This window comes from Lactuca saligna, chromosome 5 (genome assembly GCF_052625555.1).
Source record: "Lactuca saligna cultivar CGN05327 chromosome 5, ASM5262555v1, whole genome shotgun sequence".
Lineage (NCBI taxonomy): Eukaryota > Viridiplantae > Streptophyta > Magnoliopsida > Asterales > Asteraceae > Lactuca > Lactuca saligna.
In genome coordinates this window covers 68,080,799-68,100,607 of record NC_136421.1, presented here as the reverse complement: position 1 = coordinate 68,100,607, position 19,809 = coordinate 68,080,799, and the positions used below count along the sequence as shown (strand labels likewise).

Genomic DNA, 19,809 nt, shown 5'->3' with positions numbered 1-19,809 from the left:
GATTTGGTGAGTTAAAGAACTTGCAGAGTCTGTTTCAGAATTTACAACTCTTTTGAAAGACTTTTTGGAAACACTGAAAGTAGTATCATCTGGACTACAGTTGATAACTGTTTCGTCATCTGAATCTTCCTCATTAACAGATGTGAAAAGATCAGGTAGAGTAGATTCAGAGTTTTCACAATTTGTCATGTTTTCCTGTTTTGCTTGTTTAATTTCAAAGGATTCTCTTCCAATTCCTGGTCTATAATTTGTATCAATTTTGCCAGTTCCTAAGGTGTTTGCCTTGGTGAAAATATCATCACTTAGTTTTCTGGCAACTTTGATAGAATCCATATTCCATATCAATCTTTTATTCTCGTTTTCAAGAGAATTGATTTGTTTTAAAGAATCAGTCAATTTTTCATTTAAAACATTGTATTTGTCAGTTGATTCTTGAAAGTCTTGTTTCAACTGAAGGATTTCCATTTCTAAAACATCTTTTATTTCAGAAGAAATGACCGGCTGATTTTTTAGTTCCAAATCCCTTTTCTGAATTAGGGTCTGATTTAATTGTTCCAAGACGTGATTATAATCTTCTGATTTTATTTCAACGTCTCTTTCCAATTTGCTTTTCGTTCTTATTGATTCTCCAAATTTGAGTTGCAAGGTTTGTAACTCAGATTTGCAAATATCATAATTGACCATTATGTCATGATATGTTTTGAGATCAGCTTCCAGACTAGTCTCAATTTTGGTTATGTGGGACTCAAAAATTGTTTTGGAAAAACCAAGTTCAGAGATCATAGACCATACCTGTTCTATGACGTTGGGAGCTCTTGATGGTATTTCAACACCAGCTACGAAGCAGAAGTTTGATTGTGCTTGTTCATTGTCAGCTTCGTCATCAAATGTTGGCCAGTATTCCATGCTTGGTTCATGGATTGCCATCAATGCTTTTCGCTTTTCTTGGTTTTCCAGTTTCTTCAATTCATCGGCTCTTTGAGCATAGTATGCTGAGTCTTTGATTTTGGTTTTGTTTTTGGCTCGACATTCTCTGGCATAGTGATTCGTTCCTTTGCAGTTGTGACAAATGATCACTTCTTCATCACTATCATCTTTTTGACTTTTAATCGGAAGTCTTTCAGGTGCTTGACTTTGGGTTTGTTGGGAAGGTTGAGAATGGTTTTGTTGGAATCCAAAATTTTGGTTGTTTTGAAAACCATTGATTTGATTGTTGTAACCTTGATTTTGGAAACCTCCCTTTTGATTTTGAAAACTGTTGTTTGGATTGTGATTATGACCTGAGTTGGGATCGTTTTGAAATCCCTGGTTTTGAAAACCTTGGTTTGAGTTATTTTGGAATGAAGGTCTTTGAGAATTTTGTCCAAAGTAAGGTCTAGGTTGAAAACCTGAGTTGTTTTGTCCAAAAGATGGCCTTGGTTGAAAACTTGAGTTATTTTGTCCAAAAGATGGTCTTGGTTGAAAATTTGGTCTAAAATTTGATTGACCATGATTTGGGAGAAATCTCTGGAGATTTGTGTTTGCAACCAACGCACACAGTTGTTGATAATCTGCTTCATCATTTGAATCAGACTGGAAGGCTTGGTTTTGAAAAGATGTAGTCTGTTTAAAATGATTAAAGTTTTGATCATTGAAAGGTGTTTGGTTTTGAGAAGTTGTGGACACAAGTGCAAGTGGTCCTCCAAAAGCTTCAGTGGTTAGTGGGTCAATCGAGGATTCATACGATTGAAGTTCTCCATACAAGTTGTACAAAGTTTCAGTATGAATAGCTGGATTTCCCTGGATAATGAGTTTAACCATTTTCCAGCTTTCGAAAAGATTGTTTAAAAACTTGAGATTTATCTTGTGTTGTGTCTTTTTTATACCCAAATTGTTCATTTTAACCATAATCAAATTGAACCTATCATAAGCATCATGAATGGTTTCTGACGAAAGCATTTTGAAATTATCGAATTCATTCAAAACAGATGTTCTTTTGTTTCCGATAATTCTTTTATTTCCACAAAAACAATTTTTCAAATTCTCCTAAATTTGATTTGCGGTTAACAGTATAATGTCATCCATTTGACTTAGAATAATGTGAGGTATTCCAGAAACAAGTTCCTTTTTGGCTTGGAGTTCCAACTTTTTTGTGATTTCAGCTTGAGTGGCTTGATTTGTAGCACGAGTAGCCATATTTTCTGGAGTAACATATGTTCCTTCTACACACTTCCAGACATCTTCATTTATAGCATTAAGATGAAGATTCATACGGCCAACCCACGAATTATACTCTTCAGGAATAAGTATGGGTGCCCGTGAACCAGATCCTAAGCTATTTGCAATGGAAACAGAGTTCATGTTGGAGTAATTTGCCAAAGACATTTTTTTTGAAAGGATTTTGAACAAGTGATATTAAAATGAAATTTTTAAAGAAAAGCTTATGGAAGGTTTATAAACGCTATAACCAAAAGTTTTTCGACAAAAATTTCAAGGTAAATCACACAAGCTATGATACCAATTGTTGGATATTATTCCTTTTATATATTAGCTCAGATACCGATTTGTTGGAAATATAACAATCTGATCACCACAACAAAAGGCTCGGTTACCAGTTACTGTGTGATAGATATATCAGTTTAAGATATAAAATATATATATATATATATATATATATATATATATATATATATATATATATATATATATATATATATATATATATAAAGAATAATAATTGCGGAATAAGTATAAATATGAAAGCTATAAATGACTGAAAGCTATAATAATATAAATGACTGTATTTAAATGACATAAAGCTATAATAAAGTATATAAATATATAGATATATATCAAGTAGGTTCGTCAATAAATTGACTGAACTGGACTCATGGAGCGACTGGTCGATATTTGTTCTTTGAATGGACTGGTCGATATTGGGACTCTTGGAGCGACTGGTCGATATTTGTTCAAAGATCAATCCGGCATTGGATAAGTAACAAAAAGTTAATTTAAAGCTCGATTTTATGTAAAACAAGTGTTTACAAAAGGGTACAAAATACATGGGTTTATGTATTTGTATTTAAGGTATTTTTGGGTAAAAACATGCACACGGGTCATGTAAGATAAGGCACAAGTGACACGGGTCATGTAGGAGGGTTTTCTTGATGATTGATGCTGACACAGGGCGTGTTGATTTAGCCTTGCTGAACACGGGGCGTGTTCATGATGCTAATGCTGACACGGGGCATGTTGATTTAGCCTTGCTGAACACGGGGCGTGTTGAGGTTCAGAAGTATGAAGAAGGCAATCAGAGGGAAACACGGGGCGTGTTCGTGTCAGAGTCAATTTCGGGATTTTTGTGATTTAAAGGTAAGTTTTGTTTGTGATGTTTTGGCTAGGGTAATGGTGTTATGGTGTTTTGAGGATGTTTTCAAGGTTGTTTAGAGGTTGGAAGGAGGTTAATATAAGGTGGTAAAGGTGGTGAAATTTCTATGAAGATGATGATGAATAGTGATGGGTTTTGTGGTTGATCTTGATGCAGAAGGTTTTGGGTTGTTTCATGGTTGTGTTTTGGTGTTTTGATGTAAGGAAAGTGTTTGGTGGTGTATGATGTGATGATCAAAGGTGGTGAAGATGAAAAACCTTTAGTTTCAATGAAGAAGATGAAGATGGTTGATGGTGTTCTTCATTTCATTGTTGATGATCTTGGTGTTCTTCACTTAGCTTCTTGTTTGATCTTGGTGTTCTTCATTTAGCTCCAGGGATTTGTCTTTGTTCTTGAAGAAGATGAAGATTTGTGATGTTCTTGGGAGTGTTTGTAGTTTGTAGGAAGTGTTACAATATTACAAATGAACACACACACTCACACACAAACTCACGTATACATATATACATTGAAACAAATATCTTCATCTAGTGTACTTGAGTTTAAGTGATAGAGTATGGCTGGTCATGCAAGTTGATGTAGAGTAGGAGGCAAAAAACGTGGGTCTTCATTTGGCTTCTTATTTCCTTGACTTTGTTGACTTCTTCTTTGTTTGACTATTCAACACATATACAACATATATATAATACATATATACATATATAATACATACATATGTATATAATATATATATATATATATATATATATATATATATATATATATATATATATATTGTTGAATCTGTTTAGTCACACATATGTGTTTTCGTCATTCGCGTGTTTTCGTATTTTCCGTTTTATCACGCATTCATGCAACCTGAAATAACTGATAATATTTGTTAGATTGTATAAAAAGAGTTCATCTTATTTCAGTTATGGTCACATACAAGGTTACATAAGAACATTTTTCAACAGATGGTATTCGTTAGAGACCTGGTTAAGGTCGGTATCTTGGTATATAGGATGATGCTATACTAGTGACCGGTTAGGTCGGTATCCTGTTCAGAGTATGCTGTGTTGCGTGATCTGCTAGATCGGTTTGACTGAATATGAATTGTTACGTGACTGTATGTTTATGTGCACATGGTTGTTTGGACTGGAGTTGGGTTGAGGCGGGTCATACTTCGTGCTGTACGCCAAGATACCCAGGGCGGACCGGTTGTTCCGAAGGCCCAACGAGAGGTCCGGATAGGCTGTAGGCCCCACGAGGGCGGACCAGACGTACCAAGGCTCGGAGAGTGGACCAGGCCGACTGTAGGCCCGATGTGGGCGGACCAGTCATACTGTTGACTCAGATAGTGGACCAGGTGGGTTGAAGGCCCGATGCGGGCGGACCAACCACACTGCAGACCCGAAGGACATGACTGGACTCGGAGGGTGGACCAGGTGAACTGAAGGCCCGACACGGTGGACTAGTCTCACAGTAGACCCGATATGCATGACTGTTCTGTGATTCGATATGATATAGCATGTTATGTGTATGGTATATGTGGTTGGTATTTTGGGGGTATCTCACTAAGCTTTCGGGCTTACAGTTGTGGTTTAATATTTTTCAGGTTCTTCAGGAAACCGTGGCAAGGCAAATGCGTGATCGTACCGCTCCTCGTGTTTATGTTTTATGAAATGGACCTGAGAATACTCTGATAATAAATGCATTGAAAACCTTTTTGTAATAACTTAATGAATTGGGATGCTTTTGAAAAGTTTAAATTTTGTTGAAATTTTTGGTCGTTACACCTGTGCTTCCAGTAGTATAGGCCTCTACTACCATTCACACATACTCATACTCGTCCCAAGTATTGTCTCACAGTTTTCCAAGTTACCATTCAAAATCACAAAGAAATTTATCACACATGATTCTGTTCAAACAAGTACACACAACAATTTCTTTTAGACTCATTTAAGGATTTCACGTTTCTATCAAACATATCTTGGATTTCCTGTATTCACCTTCTAGGATTCTTCTCATGCATATGCTCAATCTAGCATATTCTAATACTTTTCCTAGATCAATATAGATTTTACTTCCAAATCTTCATATAATTTCTTTCTCGGGTAGTGTCTACTCTACTAGACATGCAATACCAAAATTTACTCTTACAGTGTGAAGACAAATGGTTTCCAACTACCTGGATCATCTCCTAACTCATATAATTCACAATGCACATTTGTTTATTTCATTATCCTTCCTTGGCATCATCATTCCAGTATATGAGTAAGTCTTCTTCTCTTAGGTGTTTTCTTTTAAGTCTACTTCATAGGAGTCTATCCTCAGAAGTCTGCATTATAGCTGCATCTCAACAAGCTCTACTAGCTTCAACTTGGTTCGCTGTGATTTCTAATTACATCTTTTCACATACAATACTATGAGTGTATTGCTTTTTCAACTAAGTATTCTACCTTACTTAAACAAGTAAGTTGCTTAACCTTTTACTACTAAATGACTCAATTCATCATCCTAATCTTGTATGTTGAAGTTGACTTAACACACTATGAAACTTCCATAATGATGTGATAGAAGTCAGTCATCACTCAGTATTAATAAATACTAAGTCTAAACATCTTTATATGATTATTACTCGAACTAAATACATCACATAGTCTCGACAAAGTCTTGACCTATTGAGTCTGAAAACTTCATTAGCCTTTCCTTTGATCTTCATTTAATTCTTCTAAATCTTGCATAACATTAATTGTGATATTGTCGAACTATTGATCACCATCTTCGGTTCTTCCGACTCTATTAAGCAATCTTGATCCACCACAACTACTACTATACCATCAACACCATCACCATCCTCATCACGATTGGTCTATCCTTGCCCCACCACCAACATTGTCGCCATCATCACCACCTTTTTTTTCAATCATCACCATTTTATCTTGCCCACAACCACCTTACCACCATATAATTCAATAATAAATACCCATTTTAGAGTCGTTTTCTAATTTTGTCAAACAGAAAATAAATAAATAGATAAATTTTGACCAAGCTTTTTAATTATTCTAACAAAAAACATATTTAATTTTTTCTAAAATTGAAAACGAAAACAATAACCAAACCTATCCTAATCTCAAAAACAGTCGATATCCAAAATTAGAGAAATAAAGTGGTTCGTGGTTCAGGAAGCCTGCCAGGGTGAGAGAACGCAAAGCAATACCCAAGCGTTCACAGTCCAATTTTCGACACGACTACCAGTCAATCGTTCATGAGTGGAAAACCATAGAAATTCTCTAAAAAATTCTCGAGGATTGGTTGTTGTACATTTTTCTTGTGTGTTACAAAGCTTATAAGCATCATCGACGTAATCTTGTGACGATTGAGTTCAGCCGAGCATTGTTTCAGTTAGGGTTATGAATGGCGTTCTGCTGTTATCCACATTCAACACCACAGCCCCAGAATGGAGTTTAAAGCGGAGATTATGGGGAATAACAACTTCAATTTCAAGACATAGATATAATCATAATGTAAAGCGCATATCATCATCATCCTCCTCCTCCTCATCATCATCATCTGAAGCTGGTGTTAATGGCGAATTGAGAAGGGCGTTATTGGAACAAGTGGATAAGGAGCTCAATAAAGGCGATGACAGAGCTGCACTCTCTCTGGTTAAGGATTCGCAGTCTAAACCAGGCGGTTTGAGATGCTTTGGTGCTGCTCAGCAGGTAAAAACCTACCTGAAATCCGTGAAATTTAAAAAAATCCATATACAGTCTTCAAATTAACTCATCGATTTACAGATCAACCTTTAGTAACAGTATGTTTTTCACCTTGTAGATTTGAATTCTTGATGACTGAATAAGAAGATTTAATACAGGTACCCCAGAGGCTATACAGCTTAAATGAATTAAAACTCAATGGCATAGAGACTTCAGCTCTTTTATCCCCAAAAGACAACACTCTAGGTACTATAGAAAGAAATCTACAGATTGCTGCTTTGTTAGGGTTCATTTCTGCTTGGAATTTGTTTGATTTAGGCCCAGAAGAGCTCTTATATTTCTCATTGGGAATCTTTTTCCTTTGGACACTTGATTCGGTATCTATTCCAAAATCTTGCTATATATATTAATTTTAAATTTACTTTAATTGACATTAGTCCTAATGCAATTGATTGTTGATAGGTGGCTTTTGCTGGAGGATTTAGCAGTCTAGTTCTTGATACTATTGGCCATAACATTAGTCAAAAGTATCACAACAGAGTTATTCAAGTAATTCCTCTCTCTCTCTCACACACACACACATTTTTTTAATCAAATTGGTGTTTTGGGAGATAACCATTTTGAAGATTTTGTTCTTGTAGCATGAAGCTGGACATTTCTTGATAGCTTATTTATTGGGAATACTTCCAAAGGGTTATACACTATCAAGTTTGGAAGCTTTTCAGCGGGAAGGATCACTCAATGTTCAAGCAGGGACTGTTTTTGTTGATTTTGAGTTTACTGAAGAAGTAAGCTTTCATATAATTCTTCTTATCACACTTCCTAAATTCAAATCTTGTAGATTAAAACTGTTGAAATAAGGTCTAAATTCAAGAATTAGCAATGTGTTTTTTGTTTATTTGTGTATGTTTCTTTCTAAAAGAGTCCGGTGTGGAATTGGTTTTGATTGGTGGAAATTTGTATGTGCAGATAAGCGCAGGGAGAGTATCAGCCAAGGTACAACAAATATTACGTTTTACAATTTCTGAATTATAATTTTTTTATTTGAACAGGATATAAATAATTCTTTTTTTTTTTTTTTTTTTAAAATAAGCTATTATTGGTTTTCAGATGTTGAACAGGTTTTCATGTATAGCGTTAGCAGGAGTTGCAACTGAATACCTTCTTTATGGTTATGCTGAAGGAGGTCTTTCTGATGTTAACACGGTAAACTTTCTTGAATTATATTTTAGAGTAAATTACACAAATGATCCCTATGGTTTAGGGTAATTTGCACTTTTGGCCCCTAACTTATTTTTTTAACTCGAAAGGTCCCTATTATTTGTTTTTGTTACGCGTTTGGTCCCTGTATTACCTAAAAAAACTTTTTTGCCCTTGATTTTTTTAATTTATTTAGACAAACAAACCCCCAAACCAACCCCCTCGCCTTACCCTACCTACCCCACATTTTTTCTTTATTTAAATAATAGTTTTTTTAGGTAAGATAGAGACCAAACGCGTAACAAAAACAAACAATAGGGACCAAGCGCGTAACAAAAACAAACAGTATGGACTTTCCGAGTTAAAAAAACAATTTAGGGATCAAGCGTGCAAATTACCGTAAACCATAGGGACCATTCGTGTAATTTACTCTATATTTTATTCAGTTAATTATAAAAGAAAAAGAATTTCAAATAGCAATTTTGTTTTTTGATCAAATATGTTTTAAACGTTATTTATTGAGACAACATTTTATGTATTATAGGTGGATAAGTTGTTAAACAGCTTGGGATTCACTCAAAAGAAGGCGGATTCTCAAGTGAGATGGGCGGTACTCAACACCATCCTAATTTTACGCCGCCACGAACGAGCACGAACTCATCTCGCGAACGCCATGTCAGCGGGGAAATCCGTAGGGTCTTGCGTTGATGTCATAGAGAAAAACATTGATGAAGTTGACTTGATGATTTCTTGAAAAGATGAAATATTTGTTCAAGTGTATATATATATATATATATATATATATATATATATATATATATATATATATATATATATATATATATATATATATATATATATATGTTTATATACTTGTAATGTATACATTATAGCTCACTAGAAGAAAGCGAGTGAGGATACTTAAAAGTGGAAATCACGACTTTTGAATTTGTGATTTATGTTAGGTGATCAGAAAATATTTGGTAGGATTTTTAGTTTAAAAGAAAATAGCATAGGGGTGTACAATGGTTCGGTTTATGGTTCTTAAGTTTATTTGGTTTGAAATTCTTTTTGGTGCAAACATAAAACGGAAATTCGGTTTGATTGAAATCCAAGGAAACCACTTATTAATGTTAAAAAAGAAAATCCGAAGTTGCAATTTTCTATTCATAAAATTAAAAGAGCTTTCAATATAAAAAAAGTTCCAACCCAAATATTAAAAACAAAGTTCCAGTATATCATAAAATCCAAAATTCCAAACTTTTTCCAAGTCGCTTGTCAAGCTTTCGTCCAAACTTAGTATGTATTCATGTTTTTTTATTGAACTTTTAAACTATAAAAGTACAGATTCTTCAAATGATTAATTAATTAATTAAATTCGGCAATACGGTTTGTTTTGGTCCGAAGTTGATGACACAATAATTGATAAACTATAAACTAAATTCATAATTCGGTTTCGCCTGAAACCAAATGAAAAACCGAATTTAAAGTGTGGTTTGGTTGAACCAAAATAATCCACACCATTAAAAATGAGATGGGAAAAGGTTGTAATTTGACTTTATTGTTTTTATTTTTTTTAAACGAACTTCATATACCATGAAATATATCAAAATCATCTTTACATATTTTTGCTTAATCTGTGAAATATGGAGATGGTGTGAACAGGCTGAAGTTGTTTGTTGCTCTTGATGAAATCATTAATACTTCTGTCTGCAGCAAGAGGAACAAATCCGAGGAGATGGTGTAACATTATATGATCTGAGGGCTAAATGCAGGAAATACAACATACTTTCATACATTTGTTTATTATAGCAACCTACTTTCGGTTCGTTATGGCATAGCATTGTACTTTGCACATTCTATACAGCTTTTAGCATTACACTTTCATCTTTTTTTTATTAAGACATCGTATTTTTAGAATTTTGTAAGGTTATTTTTTGAGCAACCTATTAGTTCATCATGTGAGCTCGACATAAAAGGCCAGCTCGACCCAAATTCGTAGACTCAAACCATTCCTCATTTACTTACACTTTTGTTAGTATACCACCCTAGACCAATTATAGTAGTGAAAATTGTTTTTGTTGGATTAGTTTTTAAGTCCATAACTATTTTGGTATGTACTTGACCCGATGGTGCATGGTTCTTTTGGGTTGCCTTCACCAAAGCAACTTGATAGGATGAATTATGGAGAGAGAAGATTAATTATGATTTATTAATATATTATGAGAATAATATATTAAAGGAGAAATCATATTGTTTAATTAATATTAATCAAGAATTAATTGATAATTAATTTTGTGGCTAAAAGAGATTAATTAAACTTAAGGGACTCCAACTGTAATTATAAGATAATTGCATTTGGGCTATGGACTACCTTGGAATAGAAGGTTGGACGAATTCTATGGGGGAAACCCATTAGAAATTGTCCAAGGGTTATTCTAAAAGGGTCCATGGGCTGCTTAGGGATTAAGCAGTCAAATTAGGGTTTCCTAGTTGAAAACCCTAATAGCCTACATGTAAATATAGTACCCTTAAGCCCCAAAAACGTGGCTAAGAGTTCCAATAGGGTTTCTGGACGTTTTGGATAGCCTTCTCTCTCCTTATTCTTCATCCTCTTGCTCTTGGTGTTTGTGAGCCATTAGAAGAGTGATACTTGTGACTCTAATCTTTCTAAAGTCATTATAAGGAGGATTTGAGATTGTTATTGCTACATAACAATCAAAGGTAATTCTCTAAACCCTAGTTTCAGTTTATAATATGTTAGATCTAAGATTGTAAGTCTTGGATACATTGCATGTACAATAGAGAAACCTAGATCCAAGTATTAGGGTTTGCATGAGCACATATGATGTTCTTATGACCAAAACCCATCAGTGGTATCAAAGCCTTGATTGGTTTCTATTGTATGTGATGCTATGTTGAATTATTAACTGAAAATCAAATTCTGGCCTTCTGTTCGAACTGACTCAGCGAGTCACTACATGGACTCAACGAATCTGCCCTACTCGGCGAGTTCCAATGTGTGAGTCGGCGAGTTGGAGCATCAGACAGAGGGAATTTCAGATTTTATTGCTGTTTTGCTTAAGGATAATTACCATATTCGTTTTAAACTTATAAAATACGATTTTTAATGTTTCTAAAAGATTATCCTTGCCAAAACACAAGATAATTACCAATTGATTAGATAATAACTTCCTTATATGATTAAAGATTGATTATTTGTATTAATTGGGTAACTTATCTTGCAAGAAATTGAAATTAGGTCAAATATAGATAATGACAAAATTAATTGTTTAATTTCTATTATTTGTTATTTGATCCTTATGTTGTGAAAAAGTTTCATTTGTGCCCATGTAAGTTTTATGGTTTAAATTTGAACTTAAAGGTTTTGTTTTGAAATTTAAATAGTTAAACCCCTAATGTTTTTAAATGTTTCAAAACTTGCCCTCAAGTTTTGGAATTTAAAAGTTGATTAAAAGTTTAATTTAGAAATGTTAGATTCTAAAACCCTAGTATTGTTTTTGAAAAGTTCAATTCACACCCTTATGGTTTTATTAATTAATTAAAGTGTATAATTAAAAGAGATTAAATAAATCCATAAAGTTTTGGTTTACAATTTAATTAAATTAAAAGTATAATTATTAAATTTGACCACCTAGTTTTTTAAAAGTGTAAAATACACCCTATACTATGTATAACATTAAAAGTCTAGTATTATATATATATATATATATATATATATATATATATATATATATATATATATATATATATATGAATAAACAGTCAGTCTTACCGTTAGTAGGCCTCATTCACGAAGTTGGTCTATAAGGGGTGTTTAAGGAAATTGCCTATAAAATGGCGATTGAATGGATATCCACTCTTACCCACCACACTCTTGACTAGTGGAGGGTCGTTAGCCGAACGGGTAGGATAAGACAGAAACCTTCCATTATAAGTATAATGAAGTACAAAAGTAACTAAATGTTTTTACAAAATTCCCAATCTTAGTTACTTTAGGCAAAAGTGAATTGATGCAATTCCATGAAATTACACTTTGTACCCTTGCGAAGACGTAAGTGGAGCATGTGTGGTTAACCGGCACACTAAATGGTAATAAGCAAAGGTAGCAAAGGCTGACTCAATGTTTGTCATAGTTCGGTGGAGCGTGTGTGGTTAACCGGCACATCGAATAAGTGACTGTAACATGTGGGGGCACCATGTGGATGACGACTATGATCAATCAATCAACTAACTTGAATTTGATTTTTCTCCTGTTTTGTAGATATCAAAATATGACAACTATGATCTTCCCAAATCCTGTGGAACAAGCCTTTCACATAAAGATGATATTCCATGATTCGATCGAGGAACACGAGATCATGCTTCACTTCCTCCACCTCCTCATATTATTCTCCCTAATATACAAGTTCAAAATATTGAAAAGTTCAAACTCACTCAAGCCCTTTTGGCAAGTAAACATGAAGAAGGAAAGTCAGTGTGTGCACACACCCTAGAGATGAAGTCACACATTGATAGATTAAGAATGTTGGGATCTGTTGTCTGTGAGGAGTTGGCTGTTGATTGGGTTCTTCAGTCACTTCCTGACTCATATAGTGAGTACGACTTAACCTCGTGTAAAAGGACTTTCAATGGCAAACGTGCTGCTGGTCCCCAAGGGTCCTTCGGTACTGCTAGTAAAGTCGGGAACTCACGATTGCGAGTTGGGCTTCGGGCCCTTCGCATTCGCTATGGTCTTGAACGACGTAGGGAAATACCGAGGGTTTCGCACCTTCTCCTTTTTTTTCCCTTCGGTCGTGGGGCTACACAAGTCCGGGAGGGTTGGGTTATGTGAATAAGTGCGAGCGACGCCTAAGGGATCGCTTGTACGGTTGTCAACTGGATGTTTTCATTAACGTACATTACAACAATTCACAACCCACTGTATACCCAATGCCTCCGGAGCTCAACGAATACCTCTAACGTAACGAAACAACAACACCTAAACTAATTAAAGCAAAGTGATAGGAAAACGTCGGGTTTTCCTAGGGTTTTCAACTAATACACTTACGAACTACATGCCGAATTTTACAACTCGTACACTTACATCTATAGAAAACAAACAAGCATACTCACGGATCTTCACATATTTTTTTTTACGCTATATTATTTTCAGAAAATATCGGATTTTCTGGTGGTTTTCAAAACAATACAAACATTGGGTTTTAAACAGTACTTATGAACTCACCAACATTTCATATGTTGACGTTTTCCAAAATACTTGTATTCTCAGGTACCAGGTAAAGTGAAGAAGGAATTTTACTCTATGATGTTTTGCGAGTATTTAATTTACAACAAACAATTTTATTTTTGGGCATGTAATATTTTGGTAACAATGTAATGGATGTTAATTCTATCGGTTGTAATGTTCAAATGCTTGGTAATGATTGATGTTATGTTTCATATATATTCATTGTGATGGTATTCAATTGAGTCACGACAGCCCCCGGACGTTTCCGCCGTCTGGTTCGGGGGTGTGACACCAAACATAACAAAGGTACAATTGAATTCGTGAAACAATTTTCATCTCAAACGTCTAACATAGTGCACACACAATGACGTATGTCCAAGAGGTCATTGATCAAACCAATCATGACTTAGACATATCAAAACTCTGTGTTTATGATCTTGATTCATGAGACCGTGATGAAAGTGAAACCCACTTTTCTAAACTATCAAGGAATTGACGGGGAACTATGTTCCAGATTTTCATGAAAAATTTGTTTCAATACCAAATTTTCGATACTTCAAATCATATTCTTTCGTTATGAGAGGTCTTGATCAAATGTTCGAAGCCCACGACATTTGTTACCCAACAGGATCCGGTTGAAACTAATTTTTCTTTGAATATGATTTTCATGTAGTATCAATTTTTTCAATAGTCACTCTCAAATTAATCCAAAACATATTTGTCACTGACTACACTGGTCACACAAGTAATTTCTGTTACAATTACTCACCTTATGTTGAGGATGATATGTAATGAAAATTTTAAGCGACCCACGAAGCCTTGAAAAAGAAGCCCTTTGATACTTCTTTATAATTAGTCGATTGTAATTCACGGGAAACCACACAAGCTATTGATTATCTCTCTTGATAATTAACGAAGCAACCTTTGCCCGGGGTTTATTTGCTTTTATGTCGAAATTTTATTTTTCGATATCAAAGATCCTAAATTTTCGTTAGTTTGCTTCTTATCTCGTTCTGTTGGCACACTGCACACACGAAATCCTTGAGGTTCTGAGTAATACCAACTCAGGATGATGATTTCACAAGTCTAGCATATGACTTCGTTTCTAAACCTAAAAATGAAAGAGCCTATCCTTCATGCCGAAGATTCTCGATCTTATCCACTTGGTACTCATGAACAGTTTTTGATGTGACTGTTTGCAACGTGATGCAAGTTCCAAGGTACTTTATCTGTCATGGCACGTTTAATAGCTAGTGGTATGAGTTTCAAGGAATGATGTGTCTTACTCTTTCTAAAAAACGTTTGGAATTCAATTGGGGTTACATATAAAAGGATGTTATTATCTCCCTTTATAATTACGCATTCAAATTCTCAGATGATCAAAAAGCCCTAACTTTCTCTGTTCATCAAGAATTTCTCAAAACCCTAATCAATGGCGGCTGATCCAACCACCACCATTGAAGAAGTTGTATCGCAACCCATCATTACGATCCAAAGCACCAATTATCAGGTCGAGGGTGATGTATCACTATATCCTGAGGAGTTGAAGATGTTGATTGTTGCTCTTCAACATTCTGGTCTTGCTACTGCCATGTTTAACTCCTTTGAAGTTCTGATGACCTGGTTATCCATGGCTGGTTCTACTGCTTCTTACAAAAAAGCTACTGATGTTATCTCATTTAATCTGGCGAATGAAAAGATAGTTCGTCTCATGAAGAAGTCTTTTACTCAAATCTTGGAGATTCCAAATTCACCTCCACTCTGTCAACCATCCAGTGGTCAAATTTTGTTCATGTTTAACAAGATGGGTCATCGACCACCACTCATTAAGATCAGTGACTTCAAGAAGTCTGGTCTACCTTGCATCTGGAATTTTTTGCTTGGGATATACCTTCGTTGCTTAACTAGGCGAAGTGTAGGGCTTGACAAGGTGAGAATGGAAGTTTATGCTATGGTTGCAGGATTATATTACGATTTGAATGTAGATTTTTCTACTCAAATGTGGAAGGAGTTCATTAAAAGCTTGGAAAACACGAACATGGTGAAAGGGATTTCATGTGATCGTTATTAGAGTTTAATACTCAAGAAGGTTTATGAAAAAGAAGAAATTCCAGTTCCTGCAGATGAGGCTAAGGCTGAGTTCATGAAGTATCATTTTCCAAAGACTGTTGAAGATGATTCAGAAGTATTTCCCAATGTTGCTCGAATTTCTGATGGTATGTTGAAGAAAGTCGATCCAACAAACTCAGTGTTGGTGGCATATTTGGAAATTGTTAATCATTCAATCGAAAATGGGATTTTGCTAAAAATCAGTGGTGAAGGGTCATCTAAGAAAGTCAAGAAATCAAAGAATGGAGCTAATGATGTTGTTCACGAAAGTCCAAAGAAACAAGCCAAGACTAAGTCTCCAAAGAAGATTACAACAAAAACTAAAAATCAGTGGTGAATCCTCGAAGGAATTGATCCCTTCGAAATCTGGTGTGTTAAAAAGGGTGAAGAAATTCTCTTATATGAAACGAACTACATTAGACGATCAATCTCCTATTATTCGCAAACCTCAGCTGAACAATAAATGAGTAAAAGTTCGTGAGATTCCTGCACCAGTCTCACCATCCTCAAAGAAGTGAAGCGCTGAGGATGTGGCGAAGCACATCTCCAAGAAGACAAAGAAACGAAAGTTGTTGATTCGTGATGAGTCATCAGATAGTGAGGTTGTCCCAGACACACCTTTGGGTTCGAATTACCCAAAAATTTCACAACCACTAATCCTCACAACTGTTTCACTGCCAACAACAATAATTCCACTCGAAAGTGTTCTTACCAAATCAAATACTAAGGAGGTTCAAATTTCAAACATTTTTTGCAAATATATCTAATACGGGTGCACATGTTTTTGTGAGTGTTGATCAATCATCTCAAGGTATTCTTATTATATCTTCTTTCGATCATATTTCAAGTACTTTTGTTTCACTTCCACCTTTCATTCAACATATTTCAACCACCACCACTTCACCTACTTTCGATAACATATTACAACAACCCATCACTGCACTTTTCCAATCCCAATCCACTGATCCACCAAAACCAAATTCAGATTATGAAACAGATGGAGGAGGTTTCGGAAGAACATTTGAAGATTTGGATTTTGATTCTGAAGAGGAGAACATACCTGACCATATGCTGATGTCGGGGAAACAATTTAAGATTCTAAATTGAAAAGTCAATTATATCCTTCAATCACAAGCTGATTCTGGAGCCAAGAATTCGGTTTCGGGGATAGAAGTTGATGTGATGCTTAATGCTGTTGAACTCATAATGCAAAAGCAGTTGGAGGTACTTGATAAGAATAATGAGTTGCGAGTCAAAGCTCAAGTTGATTCGTTTGATTCAGAAATCGAGGAGCTTCAAAAACTTGCAAAAGAACGTCATGTTCTTTTCACACAAGATGTTAAGAAAGTTCGTGAAGATGTCAATCAAAAGCTGGAAGAATTAACGGTTGATGTATCGAAAGAATTAAACACTTTGAGTACCAATTACTCATCCATTATTTTGAAGGTAGACATCATAGCTGGAGCAGTTACAAATTTTGTTCAGACTTTTCAGTCGATTATTCCTTCTATCGAAGCCAAGGATAAAGATGATAAGTCTCAGTTCGACAAATTAAAGGTGTTACTTGGAGAACTCAAAGAAGTTGTCTCAAATCCTACTCCACAGTCCTTCTTAACTCCTGAATTTTTAACTCAGAAGTTACATGGTTTGGATCAAGCCATTCATAAGGTTGTTGCTCCAATTACGAAATTTTCCAACATGTTGCCAACTGGTGCCCCTCCTGTTGTCACAGGGGTGCAAGGGGAGAAAAGAAAGTTCAAGATGGCAAATTTATGAAAGTTAGAAAAGGAGTTGAAAAGCCGAATTGTGAAAATTGTTACTACTGGTGAAGTAACAAAAGTTGTATCTACTCAAGTCCCAACACCTATTGTTTCAGAGGTGATTACAACAGAATCCATCAAGACAACTACAAAACCTATTCTCAAGGGAATTGTTATAGGCTCTTCTACTGAAGGAAGAGGTTCAAGTTTGTCTAAACCAAAACCTTCTGATGATGATGGAAAAAGGAAGGGTATTTTGATTGAAAAATCGAAAGAAGAGAAGAAGGCCGAATTTGAAGCTAAAATGGAAAAACAAAGGCAAATACAGAGAATACTAAGACTTCATCAAAATGATCCACCTGGTATGGATAAGGGAGATCCGAAGAAGTTGTACAGCTATGAGAACATTGAAGCTAGAGTTGCTTATAATCAAATGTATGCGTTTGAGAAAAAGCCTAAGAAAAGCTACTCTATCACTATCACTAATATGAGTTAGCTTGACTTTCCTGTGAACGAAATGATGTTTGTAGTGGCTCAATACAAGATTGTTGAGAAGTTCGACAATGAGGATGACTTTATCCATATGAAACTTAGAATTCATGCAGTCGTTGGAAAAGAAGCAGAAGAGATATGGTCGTTAGTGAAGATCAAGAAGGTTATCAGCATAACGAAAAATGTATTGCTCGAAAATATAATTCAGAATTTTTTGTTTCATGTTGTAAGGGCGAACAATCAATTATGCGATTTCTCAGTTTCTGATTTTCCTCTAATGAACTTGAATAACCTTATTCAAGTTACATTAATTTTGAAAGACATGGAGGCTTCGCAACATCAAGGAACATACAAAGATGTTTTGAGGCTTGGTCTTGTTCATATCAAAATCTTCATAGACAATTACTATGATTGTCTAACATTGACTAATGAGGAGTTAGCATCAGCAATGGGAAGAGAAGTAAAAGTTTATATGGAAATGTCGAAGACCCAGCTGAACTAAAGAAATATGCTGATAGGGGGAATTTTCTTAAAACCTTTTGGATTGGTCTTTGCTGGAAAAGATAAGAATGGCAAGGCTAAGAGGTTTTTATTTCAAGAAAGTGAAGTGGAAAGATATACTACTTCACAACATACAAACTTCATTGTTCGTATGAATAACTGCAAGAAGAATAATGATAGAGATAAAGCCGAGTTGAAAAAGATTTTGACGTGGTACTCAGAGATATGAAGGATGATGCAGTTTGTTGCATAGATTCTCTCGAATTGAGAAGTTCGACATGATTGCAAAGGGGGAGATTGTGGAGTCAAAATTTCTTGTAATATGTCGAAGTATTTGTATTTGTCATTTCGTATGTTTTCTATATATTTGCAAAGTCATCTTGTTTACGAAGCGTAATGTATAGCCTTAGTATTTTTTGTACTTTCAGCCTCCTATAAATAGGAGCTGAACATAGAGTTGATAGAGAGAGTTTTCCCATTTCTTCTATCATTTTTGTACTCTTGTTCATTGGAAGTAATATGAGCTAAAACAGATCCTATTTACTTCGTGTGTTTAGATTACATTGATTTTACTCCGATTTGATTCTCATACTCGATTAAACACTTCTACAACTTGCATCGAAGTCCACGGGGTGGCTCTGGGAAATTATTTGTAAGACCTAGGTTTTAGCCCTAGGCTTGATAAGGAAAAACCATGATACGACTCATGGCATGATAGTAATTGTAATACTATAGTTGGCACATAACATTGTATATTCTATGAATGGTATGTGGCATTTTGTGGAGCTCACTAATCTTTGTGCTTACTGTTTCATGTTTATAGTTTAAGGTACTTCTAGTTCCAAAGGGAAAGTCCCGGCGTGACTACACAACATCCCTTAGAGTTTTCCGCATTGGCTATTTATGATGTTTACTTTGATGTTTAAATGATACATCCACTTTGATTAGTTATGAAATAACTCGTTTGTATGGTTTATTGATTTAAAAATGAAAATTTTACTATGAATTTTTGGGACATTAAAAGTTGGTATCAGATCCTTGGTTTGAGGGATTCGAGTACACTCTCAAGTGTGTCTAAACTTAAACTCAGGAGTTGATAATCTTTTTGAAAAAAACGAATTTTCTAGAATATTTTTTATAAAGAAAAGGGGTGCAATGTGTACAATCAACCGAGCTCAAGTAAGTGATTCCTAGAGTACCTATACATGATGTTATGTTATATGTTATAATAATTGCATGCTAGATTAAGGCTAAGGATCTGCTTAAGATTGCATGATGGAATGCTAGAAGAGATACCTTTATACGCCTATTGGTTGAGCTTTTAGAATTTCATGATGGTATGTGTTTCAAATGTTGGATAGAATGACCTGATTAGGTAAAGAACTGGTTTAGTTACTTAATGTCTTAATGATGTGCTTTGTGGGAGTC

At 35.0% G+C, this 19,809-nt stretch overlaps 1 protein-coding gene across 2 annotated transcripts; it reads left to right on the top strand.

The window, feature by feature from the left end:
• Positions 1–6,490: 6,490 nt before the first annotated feature.
• Positions 6,491–9,333, top strand: LOC144998311 (stress regulated protein). Of its 2 annotated transcripts, XM_078958111.1 has the most exons (8): positions 6,491–7,074; positions 7,227–7,314; positions 7,387–7,445; positions 7,531–7,617; positions 7,710–7,856; positions 8,038–8,064; positions 8,179–8,274; positions 8,813–9,333. In XM_078958111.1, the coding sequence occupies exons 1-8, from the start codon at positions 6,763–6,765 to the stop codon at positions 9,020–9,022; spliced, it is 1,026 nt and encodes a 341-aa protein (XP_078814237.1). In that variant the 5' UTR covers positions 6,491–6,762; the 3' UTR covers positions 9,023–9,333. The 2 variants fall into 2 exon arrangements, with proteins under 2 accessions (XP_078814237.1, XP_078814236.1); XM_078958110.1 differs by having other exon boundaries at positions 6,492–7,074; positions 7,227–7,445.
• The last annotated feature ends 10,476 nt before the right edge of the window (positions 9,334–19,809 follow it).

Bases quoted from the DNA above. Each gene is read 5' to 3' on its own strand.
- LOC144998311 (XM_078958110.1), top strand. From the start codon at position 6,763: ATGAATGGCGTTCTGCTGTTATCCACATTCAACACCACAGCCCCAGAA. The intron at 7,446-7,530 runs GTATCTATTCCA...GATTGTTGATAG, and splicing joins TCCTTTGGACACTTGATTCG to GTGGCTTTTGCTGGAGGATT. The intron at 8,065-8,178 runs GTACAACAAATA...ATTGGTTTTCAG, and splicing joins CAGGGAGAGTATCAGCCAAG to ATGTTGAACAGGTTTTCATG.